Source organism: Chenopodium album, chromosome 18 (assembly GCF_948465745.1).
Source record: "Chenopodium album chromosome 18, dcCheAlbu1.1, whole genome shotgun sequence".
NCBI lineage: Eukaryota > Viridiplantae > Streptophyta > Magnoliopsida > Caryophyllales > Amaranthaceae > Chenopodium > Chenopodium album.
In genome coordinates, this window is record NC_137851.1 from 9,930,217 (window position 1) to 9,950,930 (window position 20,714).

At 34.3% G+C, this 20,714-nt stretch overlaps 2 protein-coding genes across 3 annotated transcripts; one reads left to right on the forward strand and one right to left on the reverse strand.

Annotated features, from left to right (window-relative positions):
* Positions 1-284: 284 nt before the first annotated feature.
* Positions 285-6,973, reverse strand: LOC145591444 (histone deacetylase 2-like). 2 transcript variants are annotated; one of them, XM_081647895.1, is made up of 13 exons: positions 6,761-6,973; positions 6,579-6,634; positions 5,865-5,982; positions 5,513-5,575; positions 4,919-4,987; positions 4,674-4,840; positions 4,519-4,583; positions 4,395-4,441; positions 3,006-3,050; positions 2,865-2,915; positions 2,556-2,642; positions 1,003-1,090; positions 285-554 (listed from the first exon to the last, which is right to left on the reverse strand). In XM_081647895.1, the coding sequence occupies exons 1-13, from the start codon at positions 6,845-6,847 to the stop codon at positions 445-447; spliced, it is 1,053 nt and encodes a 350-aa protein (XP_081504021.1). In that variant the 5' UTR covers positions 6,848-6,973; the 3' UTR covers positions 285-444. The 2 variants fall into 2 exon arrangements, with proteins under 2 accessions (XP_081504021.1, XP_081504022.1); XM_081647896.1 differs by lacking the exon at positions 3,006-3,050.
* Positions 6,974-10,384: 3,411 nt separating this feature from the next.
* LOC145593037 (calcineurin B-like protein 10) lies at positions 10,385-18,244 on the forward strand. Its single transcript, XM_081649547.1, has 9 exons — positions 10,385-10,542; positions 10,649-10,832; positions 10,918-11,000; positions 15,193-15,252; positions 16,335-16,443; positions 16,563-16,615; positions 16,688-16,768; positions 16,965-17,077; positions 17,895-18,244. Exons 1-9 carry the CDS (start codon positions 10,516-10,518, stop codon positions 17,947-17,949), a joined length of 765 nt encoding a protein of 254 aa, XP_081505673.1. The 5' UTR covers positions 10,385-10,515; the 3' UTR covers positions 17,950-18,244.
* Positions 18,245-20,714: the final 2,470 nt, after the last annotated feature.

The following is a 20,714-nucleotide window of genomic DNA, read 5'->3' on the forward strand; positions in this document are numbered from 1 at the left end:
TTGCAATTAAAAGTTAACTGATGTAGTATGTCAACGACTAAATTAATGGAATAATGGTGATAGTACTAGATGGCGATAGGGATTGTCAACGAGCTGAGTATTAACTTGTTCAAGCTCAGCTTATAAGAAATACACAAGATCGAGCTGAGCTAATCGCCTAATCTTATTATAATATATCAAACATGTGCTTACTGCTTAGTTCATAATGGAGTTCCACGTAGCACATATACATAGTAAAAACTAAAATACAAATTTGTATAGATAAAAAACTTGACCTCCATCAGTATTAGAACAATAACTGGTAAAATATCTGACGTGACATTATACCTTATATACGATACAACAATATGGTAATTCACACTATTTTCTTTCCATGTTATTTACAAAAGGGCATTTTTTTTGCTACAACACACTACTTGTTTTCCATATTATGTTCACAATTGTTCATATTTGACCTCCAGTTCCTGCAGTGCCTGACATATCTATCAATTGTTTCCTGGAGAGATTGATAATTGAATCTGCAATCACTCTAGCACTTGACTTCATATAACCACCTGAAACAAAAGATGGGATACCAATTAAAATTTATGATTGTGAGCGATGTACTGTAATAGAAACTTAATTTGGGTCCAGGGGGATGAAGATCCCCTCTTGAGTCAGGCCAACCGACATGGTGTGGTCAAAATCCCAGACAGAGGTGGTGTTGAGTGTGTGTGTGTGCGTGTGCGTATTGGAAAGGAAAAAACTTGTTTATAGGATTAGATCAAGTATACCACACACGCATAATCAAGTCACATAGAGAAGCAAAAGAAAATCAACTTATGGAATCAACTTTGTTAAAGGTCCTTGTTATGAACTTGGGAGTCAGTCAGCATAATTCGATAATAATACTGTGAAATACAGCCATAAATGATAGACCTCAAATACCAATGTTATTTGCATTTTGTTGCTGAGAGAACTAAAAACAAATTATAGATTGATGGCTCAATGACAGAATAGAACCTGATGTCAGCATTAATATAGGAATGCCCTTCTCATGAGCAAATGCAAACACCTTTTCATCCCTCTTGATTACACCATCAGGGCTAATCTGGAAACAAGTAATAGAATTCCATGAGTAAGCTAATAAGCTTTGTTAACTTACAACCTCAAACAAATCAACTTCAACACTAAGAGCACTGCAAAAACTAAATGCATTTGCGCCCAAAATTCCCCAACATACGAGATGTTTAAGGATCAACAGTCCAGTTCAGCATTATTCAAACCACCAGTAAGTAAACTCAAGAGGCCAGAAATACTAAACCTTAACCCAGAAAAACTCAAGAGCTGCACGTCCACAGTGACTAATGTGCAAACTTCCTGTTGAAAGAGACACTTGGTCTTGAATTCTTTTCAAGCCCCTCTCACCTCATATATTTTGGATTAATTATCTTTCATGATCATATTTTATCAAAAAAGCTGGCTGTTGCTAGAAGGAGTTTCTAGATTTTATTTATTATGGGGTATAAAGTCCAGTAGAGAATATGTATAAGACTAAAGAATTTTCAGTGATTATGTCTTGCGAGCAATATGAGTCAGTTACCTATTTATCACCCATAAACCATTCTACTGTCAGACAACAAGAAACACATATAAAAATTTCCATATATTGATATATATTAAGCTAGCATTCAGTTAAGACATCTGTTGCAAAGTCAATTGTTTAATGGCCACCCTTGCTATACATATTTTGAATGTTGGATAAACATGGAAACATATGATGACTCTCATTCTGACAAAAAGACATTAAAGCAATGAATAATTTTCTTTTCTATTGAGCACAATCCACCCCAGCATACCCAATTAGACTTGTAACAACAATTGGAGCCTTAATTCTGAAGTTGGGGACGACCCCCAATTAGTATGGTAGGCATAGTTCTTCTGGCTTGTCATCACTAGCCCTCTATGTAAGTGATGTAAGCTTATTACCAATTTAACTTTTAAGTTAAGGTAAGCAATGTTAACTATATTTGCTAACATTCAGGGTTAGCATTCTTTATGTTCAAACTTAGATGAATCCACTCAAAACAGTCTAAATCATAATTCATCTCTAGCAATCCAACTTCTTGGAATATTTGCTTCAAATTGTTAGTGGTTAGTCAACTCCTAATGTATAGGAATATGCTCTACTAAGTATTAGTTTGTGTTAGTGGAGTCATAATAGTAGTGGGTTAGTTTAGTGGGTTAATGTTAGCATGATCAATGATCATGGGATCATGTTCCTTACTTATAGCTTAGTTATTTTGCACTATATATAGGTTGCTATGTAGTCCGTTTTTCAATGGATTGAATATATAAAAGTTCTTCTTTCCCCTCTCTCATTTCTGTATTTATAGTTTCAACACAACTTTAGTGGATGGATCAGATATACCCTTTGAGATGACAAGCGCCAAGAACTATAACAACATTGAAAGAGGTAGAGGAAAAAGTAACAAATACCAGGTGCAGAAGAGGCAATGTACTAATACTAATACAGGTTGAGAACAAAAAAAAAAAATTAAGTTTTTTGATCTTACCCTCAAACAGCCCAGTGGATCTCCATCCAGGATGTCGGTTCCAGCATTGTATACCACCAACTCAGGATCAAAACTTCGTCTAGCAACCTGTCATAAATGTATAAAGGGATCAAGTTTGTACTCCAGCACATCCTTGTAAAGATCTCTAACAAATAAAGACTGAATGGCAAGAGGCTCTTGAAGTTTCTAGATAAAAATATATCACATTGAAATATGTAGATTGTTCCGCAAACATGTACATTTAAAAGAATAAAAGACCAGAAAGGTAGCCCAAGCAGTAGACATAAGCACAGCTAAAATGTTGCATACCTCGAGTGCGTCATCCACTTTCTTCAAGTATACATCTGTCGTGGTCCCACTCTGTAAAACAAATGAAACAATAGCTTATTCTGTTAACACAAAGACAGCTTAAAATGATCAAGCTTTCTGTCTTTTCAACTGATGGCTTACTGCAACTTCAACTTTCTGATCGATAAACCTCCTGGCGTTATAATCCTGAAGCATATATCAAAGAAACATCATCACAAACCTAAGGAAATGGAGAATAGAAATGACCCAGGCAAGAAACACAATAAGGTACACTCTAGAATTCCTATATTTTCTCGATTCGTTCAGATATTTGATTTTAGCATCAACAAAATAAACTTTCACTTGCATGCCTCAAAAAGAATTATGTAACCAAGGACTCAGCGTGTATCCACTAAGAATTTGCAATCCAAACTGATTGCTACAGATATGAAACACCCAAGAAGCTTGACTGCAAATTAAAGTCCTCAACAAGCACATCATCAAATCATAAACACTATGGATATTGTTCATTATTCCAGCTCCTTTCTTCCGTATTCACCTCTCCCCCAGGCAAACCCTTTTCCATTTTGATTATGTTCTTATATCCAAACACCCCTGAACTAATCTGACCCAAACTTGCATGATCTTATAGACCTCACCTGCACTTATTTCTAATTGCCAATAGAGCTTAGTAGTCCTCTTCTGAGCTTAGTTGACATGGAATTTTTTATTTAAAAAAAATTGAAAGATACAGACTGTTGTGTTACTTGCAATGTCCATTGACTACACTGCGTACATATTGTCCCTAGTACAAGTCACTAACCTGATGTGCCTTGTGTCATTGTGTGTCAATGGGGCTTGTCACTACAATAATTGTGGTGGGTACCTAGTCCTAGTTTAACTTCCATTGTTTCTTAAGGCACATTGAATACCCATTGAGAAGTGTTTTACAGGCAATATACTAGTCATTCAGCACATTATCCAGTTTGCTATCTACTACTCTAATAGACAAGAGTTACATCAAACAGTTCACATGCAAATTCTTGAAAGATCTTCCGCAAAGAAAAAATGGCCACGGTCCTTTTAGGGCTTTATCATTAGTTTATTACTTAGGGCCTGTTCTCATTGACTGAACTTAACTTAACTTAACTTATTAGAGCTGAGCTGAGCTGAACTGAACTTATTAGAGCTGAGCTGAACTGAACTGAACTGAATATTTTATAAGAGAAGGAAATTAGGAGCTGAACTAAATTGAATTGAACTTATTAGAGCTGAACTAAACTGAACTTATTAGAGCTGAGCTAAACTGAACTGAAAATAATCGTATGAGAACTAAAATGGCCATGGTCCTTTTAGGGCTTTGTCATTAGTTTATTACTTAATCCAATCCAGAGTCTTGCTTTTAATCACTTCTATAAGCAACAATGCCCAAGAATGACGATCAAAGTTCAATTTCTAAATAAATTTGGACAGAACTCACAAGATTCAACTTCATAATTCTTAAAAGCGAAAAAATCCAAAACTTCTGGTAGCAGCAGAGTAACAACTTACGCCAGGATATATTTCAGAATTGTACACATCAAGTATATATACTCTTTCTGCAGAGAAAGAAAATATAAGAATTTTGTACTGAATTCTGAGCAATCAGATAATCAAGGAAGACAAGAAATCGTACTATCTCCAGCAAAATCTATTTCATGACCATTCCCTTGATGTGCATCAAGATCAATAATCATAACCCTGCCAATTCCAAACCATCAGAAATTATAATATAAAAATTGTGACAAAATAAATTCAAATCAAGATGTTTGAAATTCCTATCACCAATACCTTGATACTTTTAACTGAACAAAAGCAAAGTGAATGCAGATGGAGATGTCAGCATAAGCACAAAAACCACCTCCCTTATCTGCAGAACAATGATGGAAACCTCCACCAACATTAATGGCCCATCCTCGCTCTTTTGCAAGCTTTGCAGCCAGAACAGATCCCCCTACCTACAACCATGGATATAAAAAATTAAACTTGATAATGGAGTATAAGAAAGAAAATTAATTGTATCGTGATTAGAATGCCTGTTTCCGAAATGGATATAGAGCTTTCCGCTGTACGATACAGTTGGGTAACATTGCAACTGGTGGAACCTGTAAATAAAATTATAGTGAAAAGAAAGTTAGGCCATACAAAGGTAACATAACTTCAGCTATCTACATAGAATTAAATCACTTTTAGGCACTAAAAGGAACTAAACCCCGCAACCAAGGTATTTTATTCAGCAATCTGTTCCATCAGCACCATCAGCACTTTGTCTACCTTTCTTGCTTATTCTTAGAAACATGCATACTACTACAATAATATCCTATGCCTTAAGAAAAAAAGGATAGCCTGAGTAGCTTGCGTAGAGATATAAGGAGTAAGCATTCGGCAAGTCAGACAAAAGAACAAGAAATCCTTCCAGCGGCTTCTATAGCATACCAAGCAAAGAAAACAACTTTTCATCAATTACCACAAGGTATGTAGAAAGTACGGGCAATGTATTCGTCAAAGAAAGGCAAAGGACATTAGAAAGCAATTGATAAAACAAGGGTCTTGGAACTAGGAAACAACCTACTCCGTTATTAATATGGCTCTTTTTCCTAAAATCCAATGTGACACATATATTGATATACCTCAATAATTTTAGCAACAGTCAAGCTGTTTTGAAGACTATCCAGGTATTTCTCTGAATGCACCTGCAAACACACAAAGTCCCCAATAAAAAACATTAAGCAAGACGCAATGAACCAACAACAGATAGATAGATCAAGAAGAGAGGGGAACTCCCATTCTTGATATTGACATAGCAAAATTGAGATGAAAATCAAGAGTCAAGAATGGAAGTTTCATCTCTTCGTAGGCCGATATTCAACCAGTATAAGAAGAAATGGAATTCCCATTTTTGACATTTATATTGCAGGCGATGAGAGAAGGATAATCAAAATTATACGAAGTATACAACAACTGGGAAACTAGTGCAATTACCACTAACAGGTCCTCTTTAGAAGCTTCTTCAGGCTCAATGATACATTTTTTGTCCAGTACACCTTCTGAAACAAGGAACTGGCATATGCGTCCCCATTTTGAAGAATCAAACGGATGCCTATTATTTATCGAATGGTAAGTGATTACAGAGATTTACATCAAACTTATAAGGCATTGACATATTGATCGGACAATCTAGATTCCAGAACAGCTTCAACATTTGTCTTCATAAATAGAAAAAACTTCAGAGGGATTTATGCATCCATCATTTTAAAGTGTTCTGGACCTCCGGATAATCTAGCACCAGTATTAATAATTGCAGCTAAGTTTATTGCATTCATTCATAAACATAGTAAACACTTTACATTTTTTCATAATAAAACTTTAAGTTTTTACTATTTTTCTTTTTTTTCTGCTCAAATTCAGTTCACTATGGAGTAAAACAGACGTGTACTTTCATCGTTATCACCATTTATTACCGCCTACCAAACCGGCTGTAACTAAATAGAATAATTGAGAATAAATGGTTTTAACGAGCTCGAAATAATAACAAAATCAGCCAGCAACCATTCTATCGCTGTTTAAATACTAAAACACACAACAGACAACAAATTCTAAACCCAAACCAAAATCATCAAATAATAACAATACAATATGCTTATCAACTTATACTCTTATAGTAATTCATAATATTTTCAAAAGAGAATTACTTACAATTTTTCAATTCCAAAGAAAGCAATATTATAAGCCGATGAATAAATCACTGGCACCTAAAAAATCCAAATTAAAAATTTTACAAAACAATTTCATCAAAATCAAAATTCAAATTCAAATTCAAATTCGAAAGAAAATTAACATGAAAGATGAAATTAAAATTCAAAAGTAATTCAAATTACCTTAGAAGGAGGAACATCGAAGTAGAGCTTACTAGAAAGAATTCGAGTTCGGCGAAGACTTTCATCTGAAGAAGAAGAAGTCGCCATTTTCGTACGGAAGAGAGAGAAAATGTAGGAGAGAAAATGGATGTTGCAGTGCCTGAGCCACAATGTAATGTTGAACAACTTTCTTCAACAGCCGGCAAACGGCGAACTTTTCAGAAATTGATTTTTTTATTTTTTTTTTATAAATTATTTATATTTAACGAATTAACGGTTGAGTTTGCACGTGTATATATTCTGAATTTTTAAGCAAGAGATTGGGCCAAGGACACTCTATATGTTAGGCCGTTTGATTTTGGGCTTTTGTTTTAAGTTTGAAACGAAATGTTGAGGAGGTGGTGGACTGTGGAGAGATGGGAAACTACGACTTTTAGGGCCTATTCTGATTTACTGAACTAAGTTGAACTGAATTGATTGAAACTGAACTGAATTGAAATGAATTAAATTGAATATTTTATGAGAGAAGGAAATTAGGAAATGAACTGAACTGATTGGAGCTGAACTGAACTAAACTGAACTAAAAATAAGCTGAAAGGAATAGGTCCTTAGTTTGACAAAATCATTTTTTTTCCCGACTTTGGAGAGCCTTAAGGGCGGGGTCGCGGGGGTGATAATTGATCTCAATATCTCCTGAAACCGGGAGGAAAGCTCTAACCACTTGAGTTATCCCTCACTCTCTAATTTGACAAAATCATGTCATTTGTATTCAAAATAATTTACGTACCTTTTGTTTTTGTTTTATTTATTTTTGCTCTAAATCAATTATTGTTTAACTGTTATTTTTAGAAGAGATTTAAGATAATTGAGTGGGTGTAAGAAAAAGGTGAATATAAAGCTTGAATACATAAGTCTCATGGCTCATAATAGAAATGAACCTCATCCGCAATGTTATTGAAATCGCGATTCAGATCATAATATCGTACGATTCTACGATCTCAATCCACCTAAACGATATAAATCGTCGGTGGAATCGCTATGCGGCAAAATCAGGTAGAATTGGTGAAATCGACCGATTCACAATTCTATACTTACTCTCACAATTCCACTCCTGCAAAAAGTCTGAATTTTTGAAACCCATAACTTTTGATTGCGGTCGTAATTGGGTTTATAATATATCGTTGGAAATCCTATTATAGCCTAAAGAATGTAAGGGTGTCATAGTTGAATCTTACATTAGTCAATGACTAATATCTTATTCAATATAAATCATAATTAAGCTTATGAAACATCAATTTAAAGAACTTTTAAAATTTTATTTAACCATTTAAATTTTTTGAGCAAAAGAATATATTCACGAGTCTTATGCACTCAACGTTGGACATATAAAAAACACTTTTATAACATAAGTTTGTTTTAGTTGTCATTCTTTAGCTATTGGTTTGAAATGAACTAATTTGACACTTAGTATATATACTATTATCATGGGATCTTTTATTAGGGAGAATAGTTTTAGGAGTCAACAACTTTATTATTATTTTTTTCATAAGTTAACAACAATTGTCTCGTACTCACATGATTAAGAATGTGTACCAATATTCTGACTTTGTAGTACTGTTTGAGTAATGCGCGTTCAGAATTACTTCTAAAACTATTTTATGTTTGTATGATTATGTTATCAACAATTTATATTATTATCATTCTCATTGCTTGAAAATTATGTGTGTAGTCATTAGTTACATTTTGAAGCCCAATTTTTCAATTTTGTAAAATCAATTTTATAAAATCGTACAATTCTATAATTCGTTTCTACTGATTCAATTCTACCTCACTCACCGATCCAAAGTAGAATCCTGATTCTGGTAACTATGCTCATCCGAGGAAATTGTTTGTACAACAAAACACTAGTCAATCCTTGCAATAATTATTTATTGCAATGAAGTATAAGTTTGTGATAAAAATATTCATTGCACTAGTCAAACTTATAATTCATTATTATTGCAATGAATATTGGAAATCATGAACTAGAATAAGTTTGTAGAAATATTCATTGCAAAAATAATTTCAATGAAGGAATCCGAGTCATTAAGTAGGTAAAGGTCACGTTAGTGATGTGAATGACTTGGGATTCTTTTTAAATTCGTATTTCTTAACTCTATAGTAATGAGCAAATGATGGTCGATGGAGCCTCTTACAGTTTTTGATAACTTAATAATCTAAGATATAGTAACTTCTTTAGGAAAAAAAAAAATGTAACAAAATTTTTTGATGGGGAAATTTTTTATGATGAGGTGATGACACATGTAATTAGGGGATAACTACGGGAATTACTTTAGTATATAACTAATATAAGTATAGATTTCTTTAATCAAGTTCAAGTTGGATGGTTAATTATGCTCTGCTTCATACAAGTAGGAACTAGGATGTAATGATAGACATGTTAAAAATAAAATTTATTTACATTTACTTCACTTTATTAAAAGAGTATGTATAACATAAAGTCAACTCTCATTTGAATTAACTATGAGCATAAATGATTAACCAACTAATTTACATCGTATTTTATTGCTTATTTTATAACAATAATATATATGGCAAATTTTTATATGTGGCATGTGTGCGGCCAAGGTTACTCAATTTACTCGTCAGGGGTTACTTGAGGGGTTCGGTCAGGGGTTATTAGGGTCTGTTCACTTCAGCTTAATTTCAGTTCAGTTCAGTTCAGCTCCAATCAATTCAGTTCAATTCACCTCCTAATTTCCTTCTCTCATAAAATATTTATTTCAGCTCAGTTCAGTTCAGTTCAGCTCCAATCAGTTCAGTTTAGTTTAGTTCAGCTCAGTTCAGTAAATGTGAATAGGCCTTTACTCGGTTAGGGATTACTTGGTTGGGAGTAAGTCGAGTAACTCCTAAGTGAGTAACTCGAGTAACCCCGACCACATAGTGTGGCCAACCATACAGAAAAATCCCCCCATTACATATACCCCCTCCATTTGTTAAATGACATATATTTCCATCAATCTTTGTGTTTTTAAGCGATAAAACCTCCATTGTTATATTTTTATTATTTCTTTCATATTACATTCTACTATAATTTTTAAACTCTCTAAGAAACCACAATCTATACACTTAAAAAGCTCCACACAAAATTTAAGATTCTCAGGTAAAAATGGAGGGAATATTTTGTAATATCTTGTATTTACATGAATTTAACCCCATCTCTTTATTTAATTGTTACATGATTGTTTGTTGGGGAACAACTATGGAATTATCCGGATTAAGTTCTCTTACCCTTAACTCCACTTCCAAGAAAACTAATCCAATAGCTCAAATTAGATTAACAAATATAGTATAAAATTTTAATCTAATAAAAACGTAATCTCATCAAACTCATACTCCCTCTGTCATTAAATAAATTGACACATCAAACTTTATACACATGTTAATACAGTAATTCGACCAATTTAACAGCATATTTCATGATTAATTTATTAAGAGGTTCTCCTTCAAAGTTCCCCTTAGAGGCTTATTAGCCGTTGCGCCACTTCTCACCAATCACCATACTTCTGCTTATCCAAAACTAGACTATTTTATTTAGTCAATAAATAATCATCATTTAAAGTTTTAACGTTTCTTCATCTTCCCTCCCTCTTCTTCAACAAACAACAAACTACAATAATATAAGAGAGAGAAAATTATCAAAACATCAAAGAAAAAAAAAATCTTCTTCCTAATTTTTCTCTCTCTTCAAATCTCATGAATTTCTCCATTTTACAATGCCTCTTTCCAACAATAATTCATCAGTAATTAATACCCTAACTTGCTCAATTGCTGTTATCTCTATTCCATTATTGTTATTATTCTGGAAAATTCAGCTAAGTTGTTTGATTTATTGCTGTGTTTTTGCAGTATTCGAGCTCATTGACGATTGGAGAGAGATTGTGCGCTGTTTTACTGCCTTTCATAGCAATCATTGAGACGCTTGCTTACGCTGTTTCTCATTGCTTCGAATTGGATGATTTGGATGATCAAAAGAAGAAGAAATTTAAGCAAAATCACACCGATTTTGCTCGCCTTGCTCGTGAATCTCTTTGTACGTTTTCGGAATTCTATGAATTTTCGTTAATTTAATTTTTGATTGATCTAGATTTCGAATTTGATTTTGAGGTTTAATGCAGTTACGGTGAATGAAATTGAGGCATTATTCGAGTTATTCAAAAAATTGAGTAGTACAATCATTGATGATGCCTTAATTCATAAGGTATTTTATTCTTAATTACACTATTTATTAATTTATTACTCTATTTTGTACATTTTATAAAATATATTTATGGTCAACATATCTGGCGTTTGTTGTTCTTGCGTGTTTCTTTGGGATCTGGAAAATTGTTCTTGTGCGTTTCATTGTACAAGTGGCTCACATGTAATCAGGTGGCTGACATGTTTGACGCTGAAAAAGTAGTTTAGTTTATGTATTATTTTGCAAGTTGGGCATTATGTGAACTTTTGAAGTTGGATTGCATGTAGGATTTAAAATGTGCTTGAAATACTGTTTTTATTTTTATTTTTATCATCATACAAACTTTAGCAAGAATTAAGGTAGTGTTCTAAGTACGAGAATTTCACTTATCTAATTCAAAAGTATTATCTTATCATATTAGGCCTTGTTTAGTTCATCTTATATTTGCTTATCTGAACTTATCTGGTCTGGTCTGATCTGAATGTCAGATTTGACCAAACTTTGACCTAACATATACGATAATCTGTACGGAAAAAATGTATCAAGTGGGGTCTTGTTAAATTCGTAATAATGTCTATTTTATTAATATGTGATTTTCAGAATTTTTTTCATTACGAAATTAAAGATATTTAGCGATAAAAAACTGCATATAAAACGATGATCTGATCTGAACTTATTTTTTCTGAAATAAGTAAAAATAAGATGAACTAAACAAGGCCTAATGAGCTTATTAGAACTCATTAACCTTTACCTTATTTTATAACCTTATTAGCCGTGTTTTTTATATTATTATATCTTATTTTATCTTAAATTCTAAACTTATTAGACCGAAAATAAGTAAGAATAAGGTGTGGAGAAGTATTAGTTAAAAGTGAATACTTTTTTACTTTTTGGGTAGGAAAAAAAAAAATTGGGTGGAGACATTGTTATTATTATGAATTACTCCCTTTGTTCTATTTGTTTGCTCCATTTTCCGTAAAAGGGTTTCCCTTAAAGATTGCTCTATACCATATATGGCCGACCACAATTTTACTCTCACACAATTCCTTTAGGTCTTACCACTTTTTTCTCTCATCAATTTTCTTCAGCCAAAATTTAAACAAGCAATATACGAGTATAGGGAAAACAATTAGGGACAAAGGGAGTATGTAGTATGATGTGGACTATGTGGTAGGGTAAGGACTCAGGACTGTCAGGAGGGATAAAAGTGGGAAGAGGGAGTAAAATGATCAGGAAAAGAATCTGCTTATTGTTTTCATTTCAATGATGTGTGTATAGAGTGTTTTAGCAGAATAGTTTCCTAAAGGGTGTTCAGTTGTACACTCACCTAAAAACAATTTGAGGAAAATACTAAATGAATATAAGAAAGAATTTAAACTGTCATTATCCCATTGACTCATTGCTTAGGTGAGATGTTCGTTGGCTGGTTGGATACATGTACATGGTAGTGTATCTCATTATCTGTTATGTTCATGAAAGATTGGATACTCATATATGTTTAGGATAGGGATGCTTGAGTATCATATAGGAGATGATTATGCTACTCTCAAGGCCAATAATAATTGTTAATAAAGGTTAAAGGTTCCATGTGGTGGCTCTAATGCCATAAATTGCTTTGGATAAAGATTTTCTCACCTATGTCATGTCCAAGGCATTTTTTTGGGTGTAAAGATTGCCACAAAGAGAAGTGATGTAAATGACTAAAAAAAAATTGGGACCAACTTAAATAGTTGGCATCCATAGGTCCAAAACATAGTGCTCATATGTTATATACCATCATAATTTTCTTAAAAATGTACAACACAGTCGGGACCAATTTAAGGAAAATCCTAGACGTAAACAATAGTATATGTAAAAAATCTATTCGTAACAAGATGTTGCTCGAAAATTAGGCAGCTGATTGTAAGTATTTTGCCTAAATATTGGGAACAATTAGTTTTTGTTGCCATTAGAATGTCTCAAGTTAACCAAAAGACTCGCTACCACGCTGGCTAAGAACTCCATACCTGATGCATTCAACTTTGTATATGTGTAAAAACACACTCAATATTTTGTTAGGTCATAGCATTTGACAGTCAATTTGAGCCATCTGTTAGCCGGGGAGGGTTGGTTAAAATGCTAAGTAGTTGGATAAAGAGGTGGAGGATATGGTTCTAGTGATATGAGAAAATTGATGGAGGTTTGGAGGGATTGGGGACAGTAGAGATGATCGGTAAATGAGTTTATGGGCTGGTGGAGGGTGTGGAAGTTGCAAAGCTTGATCTATGTACTTTCTCTCTCTCTCTCTCTCTCTCTCTCTCTCTCTCTCTGTGTGTGTGTGGGCGCGTGCGCGTGCATGTGTGTGGGCGGAGGGGAGAAGGGTGTGTGTCTGCGTGCGTGTGTGTGCGGAGGGGAGAAGTGTGTGTGCGCGTTCGCGCATGTGTGTGTGTGTGCGACTGTGCGGAGGGGAGAAGGGGAAGGGAAGGGTGGGTGGTGTGTGTGTGTTGGGGAGGGGAGGGGAGGGGAGGGGAGAAGGGAAGGGTGGGTTGCACTTGGTTATCTCTCTTTTTGATGATAGATTTCCCACTGTATGCAATACCCTTTATAGATTCATAGTTTACCTAGGTTCAATTAAGTTGATCACTATATCTAGAAGCATTTTGGATCTAAGCAGTTATAATACCAATTATACTTCTACTGTAAGAAAATACAGACTTTGGAATGAGGGAATTCAATTAGGTGGTTTATAGAAGTTAAATAAAGAGGTTATAGTGAGTGGAAAGAGTGGTGATTGTTAGTATTGACTATTGAGTGCTCAGAGAGGAGGGAGAGAATATGAAAAGTTACCCTTGAATGACCCATCCCTTTCTTTGGGTAGTAGACTACCACTAGATGAGGATTAGTTCTGCTTCTGCAATGGCTGCTATTTCCTTTTAGTACCATCACCTCTTTGTTTTAGACCTTATCACCTCTTGATAATTTTTCTCATTCCAGGCATGGCTTAAAGGTAGTTATATCATTCCAGGCATGGGTTAAGGGTAAGTTATATCATCCAAAATAATTCATCTACTATATGTTCAGACTTGAACTGGTTCACTGACCTTCATCTCACTCTAGTTGTGAGCCCTCTAAAATCTGAACTTAGATTGTGCTATGAAGCATTCAGCAGTCTCTGACTATCCCATATTATGAATCTTTTTTATACTCTCTCGTGTGAATCAGACTCTAGAGAAGATTTGTTACTTTCTCTTTAAGCATTTGGGATATAAAAAATATACAATAAAGAATTTGTAACTTGAACATTTACAAGCTGGCTAATGATAGGGAGTATACATTTACTATTCCAGTCCCTTGCTGCCTTCTCAAAATATCATATTGTCAGTCATTAATTATAAACTGTAAACAATGATGTGTTTATAACAAAAGAGGCTTAATTGTGGCCTTCCCTTTTTTATATCTAAAACAAATACCCATGAGCTGTATCAAATTGGGAAGCTGTCTGCTGTCCTAGGAAGATCATCCAATTGATTAGAAACCCAAACCTTTTTAATGGTTTATTCGGCAAAAGATCAAGCTACTCATTCATAGGCTGTGTGCCTGTACCAAATCCTTGCCTCCTTTATCCTTTCATGGCATTATAAGTGCCAACAACTATAGTAGCATAGTCATAGATGAGCTATTTAGAGACAACACTTTGTTTACTTTTCTTTTGAGTTTGTTTCAGACAGAATAGTTTCAAGGCAGTTGGATAGAGCAATACATTTGGGAAACGGCTTTATGTCATTGTCTTAATGTTGTAAGACTTAAAAGCTTGTGACTGTTGTCCTTTTAATGAGAACAAGGTGCGGATGTAGTTATGTTCGGAGGCTCTCCACCCTCACACACTTACACACACACACACACACACACACACAAACAAAGGTAAAAATAAACACTTAATTGCAAAATTTTTCACTTAGTGTTTTTATTTTTTCGTTGACTTTGCTCTCAATAGATCTGCCTCTCAGTTTGTAAAGTTTCTCTTTTCATTTACTGGGGTTCTTTTCCTTGCTGTGACAAAATCCTTGTTCAGATTGACATTGGTTACTTTGGTGCCTTTAGTCGAAGCATTTTGTTTTGTAAATGTTTTAGAAGTTGTATCTGAATTCCGTTTCATATTTGTTTGCAAACAGTACATAAACTTAATGTTATCTTTTCTGCCGTACTCCTGATTGGTTTATTGATTGATATGTAGGAGGAACTTCAACTAGCACTTTTCAGAAGCCAAATTGGCAAAAATCTTTTTGTAGACCGGGTAATGCATTTTTCTCTCATGTACACATTCATAATTGGATTAAGCTTCTTATTGACTGCAATTTATGTTAATTATGCCTTGGCAAAAGAGCTATGAGCTTCTAATAAAATGCCTTGAATCATGAGTGTAAAATGTTAGCATCTGTTAGCAATACTAAGCTCTGATTTTTATCATGTTACATTCAAGATAGTTCTCTGGCTAAGGAATTGCTTCTTCGTGTACTGACTACTGAGTAATCATTCATAGGATGTGGTTGCTTGTTTTTCATAAAGATATAGTGCAACGGACTAGCGTCTCACACATGAAAATAAATAGTCGGAAGGTTGGATTGATAAAGCTTAAAGCTTGCGTAAGTGACAATGGCTTTAGGCCATTACTCTCCAAGTTTCTCAATACAGTTTTCTGGATACCCTTCTCTACTTAGGCTTACTCTATTTATACTACTACCAAATACTAGAAAGGTGGCCTAGGGCCTTAATTGTTACACTTACTACTTCTTGTCTTCATGCTAAATTACCACAGTAAAGAACTAATAAGCCAAACTGCCTGCAACTTCAGTGAGCCATTACTTGCACTTTTAGTGGAGTTGTGTCTAGAGCCTTTCCCTGTCCTTGCTGCTGCTTTTGTCTCCTGCTGTACGTTAGGGTGATTGGGGGAGGGTGTGGGTTCATTGCATATAGTTCACTTACTCTGGTTTGGAGGAGTTGCAATGTGGGTTTGATTTTGTGTCCCAAGTATGGCTCCCTACAGACTTACCAGTAAATTTAGTAAAGTTTTGCTGTATGTGACTAAGTGACATTGTCGTCTGAAACTTCTTTTCATCTTTGAAAATAGAATAGTAGTTGATTTGAGATTAGGAACCAGGCTTTCCCACCTTTTAGAAATGCCAGCTAAATCAAAATATTTCACTATAAAGGTAATTTAAACGTTATGATTGGACTGAAAAAGAACTAAACCAGAAGAACTTAAATATTATTAAAGGCTAAATGGGGAGGGGAGGTGTGGCCCTTTTGGTGCAATCTGATCTGCAGAAGTCATGTATAGCAATCAAGTTCTGATCAATCACCTCATTGGTTTTTCAGGTTTTTGACCTCTTTGATGAAAAGAAGAATGGTGTCATTGAGTTTGAGGAATTTATTCATGCATTGAATGTATTTCATCCCCATGCACCTATTGAAGATAAAATTAGCTGTACATTTCTGGCCTATCCTCCTGTTTCAGCTTCTGAGATACGATTTATTGTATTTTATTTTTTTAAATTTTAACCCTGTACCTCATCTCCTAGTCTAATATCTGTATATGTGTTCCAGTTGCGTTTAGACTGTATGATCTGAGACAAACTGGGTTTATTGAACGTGAGGAAGTAAGTGTTATTCTGTATGTATGTCGCAATTAACAATTTCAATTGCAAATTCTTAGACATGTCTGCTTTCAGGTTAAGCAAATGGTGATAGCCATTTTATCAGAATCAGGATTGGATTTATCAGATGATCTTTTAGAGTCTATCATTGACAAGGTAACTCTGTTTAGAAGTAAATCTTTTTGTGCTTTCTTTTGCTTCTGTAACTCGCATATCTAAAAGTATCTGAGTTTTGAGCTTTGATGCTCTCAATCTACTTGGGAGCATCCTGTAAGTTTATGTATTTTTTCTTTTCTAGCTACATATTATTTGAACAAACTCTGATTATTCTGTAAAAATTATTGTGATTCAGACTTTTGCTGAGGCTGATGCTGACAGAGATGGTAAAATTTGCAAGGAAGAGTGGAAGACTTATGTTCTTCGTAATCCTAGCCTCTTGAGGAACATGACTCTTCCTTATCTCATGTATGCCACTTCACTTTTACCTCTTCCTGGGACTGTCTTCCATTCTTTTGGACTATTTTTTTTAGTTTAGAACCTATCATTGCCTATGGGTTTATCATCCTGAAGATAACATCGCCTATGATAACTATTGGCTCCAATTTAAATCTGATAATTGACTAATTAATTCTTGGTGTAATGTTATTATCAAATGGATTTATTCTGTAGACAATGTTTACAATGTAGAATATAAGATCTTACTCAATTTGATGGTCGATATTTTAACATTTTGAGGTTGTGATACAGAATTTTATAATAAACTGTCTTTGTCTTTGGGTTTATCATCCTGAAGATAACATCACGTATGATAACTGTTGGCTTCATCTTAAATCTGATAATTGACTAATTTATTCTCAATGTAATGTTAATATCAAGTTATTTGTTTCATGTAGAACATTAGATCCTACTGAATTTGATGGTCGATATTGTCAACATTCTGTGGCTGATACAGGGTATAACAACTAATTTATCATAAGGAACCCAAATTAGATTTTGTGATGACCACTTATATTGATCTGTGTAATTTTGAGCAACACAATTTCTTTTTGTTGCTTTTAGAAAGTAGTTCTTTTGTTGTGCACTTGTACTTATGGCTCTGTCAGCTATTGTATAACATGGTTTTTGAATGCTCTTTAGCAGTAATAATGATGTAATTATATCAAAGTTATCATCCTTAGGATTTCATTTATTTATACTTTTTGAAAGGGGAGAGGGGAAGTTGGTGTAATGGCTTCTTAATATGCACTTGATATTTAAATTTACATCTTTGTGATATTTTCAGGGATGTAACCACATGTTTTCCAAGTTTTATTTTCAACACTGAAGTTGAAGAATGAGTGATGCTTCCTCATGGGTAGTTCTGGAAAAAGGTAGGCAGGAAAAGAGTCCCAAGAAAACCAGGCCATTTAAGGTGTTGCCTGAGGTTGGAAAATTCCCGGCATACATCAGTTGGCTACTTATCTGATATAACTATGTAAGTATGGTTCTGGTAGTCACAATGGCAAAGATTCCTGCTCTTATTGACCTTGGAATTGTGGGACTTTTACAGCCTGTTTGGTAAAATGGTAGGCCAGTAGCCGGTAGTTATTTGGAGGTAATGATATATTATATAAGTATGATTTTGGAAAGAAAGCCACATGTCAATGTCAAATGTAATGCTTGCCCACCTCCAAATATTTTCGCTTCATAAATTTCCATCACCATTTCATTCTCACTTCTAAGGCAGTGTTGAGTTACAATGGAATCCATGAAGAGAATTACATGACGCATTCCATCGACACGGGAACTTCCCTAGTTCCCTTATAATTGTGCATATATCTTCATTGTGACAGCTGTCATTTTTTATTGTATACCACAAACCCGTTAGTGCAGTCGCCAGTTGGTAGTAATCTTGAACCTGTACATTCTGTAATGGAAACTGTGTAGGCTGGATAGTGTAAACTGTCCTGTTTCTCTTTATACAGATTGCCTAAAAATGTCAGGCAGCACCACAATTTTTTAGACATCTTTAATACTCTTATCATGTGCCCTTATTGTGATTAATTGTAATTATTTTTTAGGAAAATTAATGTAATATAGATATCAAAATTTTTTATGCGAGGAGCTCCCTTAAGTTTTTCTGCATGTGTGTGTGTATTTGGGCAAGGTAAGAAATCCAGCTGAACTCAATAACAATATATATTTTAGCAGTAGAGGACTGAAGGAGATTGACTAAGGGTAAGGTTTACTGGTAAAATTCTTAATCTTCTTACAAGAAAACTGAGATATGATGAGGCAATTTTCGTAGATTTTACTTCCAGTGAAAGAAGTAGTACCTTTAGCCCTTCTGTTTTCCATGCCTTTCGTTCTTCCCTGTAATGATCTCAATCTGCAGTTCTATTTGTTGAATTCAGTAATCCTTCATGCTTAGTGAAGTCATCTGCAACCCTATCAGCTTTTATACTCATTGTATATTGTCCAGATTCTTAATCCTAGGGAGGTTAGAACTGTGGAAACTTCTGGTTCTCTCGAATAATAATCCTGAGGCGTTTCCTTTGAACACTGCAACCTCGGCTTTCACATTCACGAGTGAGAATAGCTTGAAGCTCACTGTTATGTTCCTCACTTATATATAAGTTTATCGATAGAACGATCATTATGATTTAATAATTTCATAGATTGGATGCTAATCTAACAGATTGTGTGCAACTTTTCTCATCATCGGGACATCAGATTGGTGATTTGGTGAAGAACCATGCTAACAGAGAGGTGCTCTTATCTGCTTAGATACAGCTTTCAGCATGAGCTTTGGTAGGTAAGTGCTCTTACTATGCTAGAAGATTAATCACCTTAGTATGCTATAATATGCCTCTAAAGTTGACCTATCTGCATAAAGGATTAATAATTTATTTGTCTAATGCGCCTTTACCTTTTAAGGATCAAACCCTTAAAACATGCAAAGATTACCCTTTTCTCCTTAAACTGTAATTAAGCTACAAGGTTCAGATATTTAGAGGCTATGTTTCCTGAAAAGATGAAAACTTGTCCTCCCATCTCAGTTAATGACACAATAAACTTGTTTGCATTGGTAGGCGATAATAATGTTAGCAATTAGGCTTCTGCTGTCAAATTGGGAAAAAAACTTATGCTTAAAATTTACTTCTTTATTGCAAAGGATTTCTAGCAACTATACATTATGGATCTTTTACATGTATTACAGAGTAGAGAGTAATTATTATTGCCCATCAAACAGGCTTATTGAAAGCAATGAAACTCCCCCTTTTGTACTATGAATTGGCAATCCCCATCCATAATTAGTTTGTATTATCTACAAAACCACTTTAAATTGAATCGTGGGGACCAAACAAGGCTTGATAGTGGTAAAGTATTTGATGCCATGACTTAAAGTTCATTTGTTCATGGGATTAAATTCCACTTGGGGCTCTTTGGAGGTTAGGATTCCCTTATCTTTCCCTCTTACTCCTAAGTCCTAATGAGTTTGACCTACAAAGCTGAACTGAATTGGCCGGTACAAATACTTAAGGTAAAAGTTTAACTTACATAATTTGTGGTCTTGGCTTTTGAGTTTTTACTATATCTTGATATTCACTTTGCAGTTTTATTATTAGCTAATTTCACACTTAGAATAACTACAATCTGTTTAAAAAAAACGCGGCGTCTTAAAAACTACTCTCACATCACTAATTGCTGTTAGCAAATGAGAATAGTACTCAAGATGAATAAGCAGGAACAATCATCATTAAAGCACAAAACATCATTAAGAAAACAAACCTTAAGTGGGTTATGAAATATTTTTACAAAGATATTGTCCTAAGATGAGAACAAGACTAGTACTAGTTAAATGGGTAGCTTTCATAATCACTCTCCTAGCTAAACTTGTCATAGTTTTAGTTCACTTGTATGTAGGCCCTATATTAGCTTAGTCCTAGCCAAAGGGGTCAAAAAATCCTGCACTTTGTTTTTGTGGGTCATTTTTTTGAAGTTTTAGGTGGAACTGTTTTTTTATTTTCTCTTTTGCATGTGCACCGCAACTTATGTGCCACACCGTTCAACGAAAGCAACTCAACTATTAAAAGATTTTCCATTCATAATCATTATTATT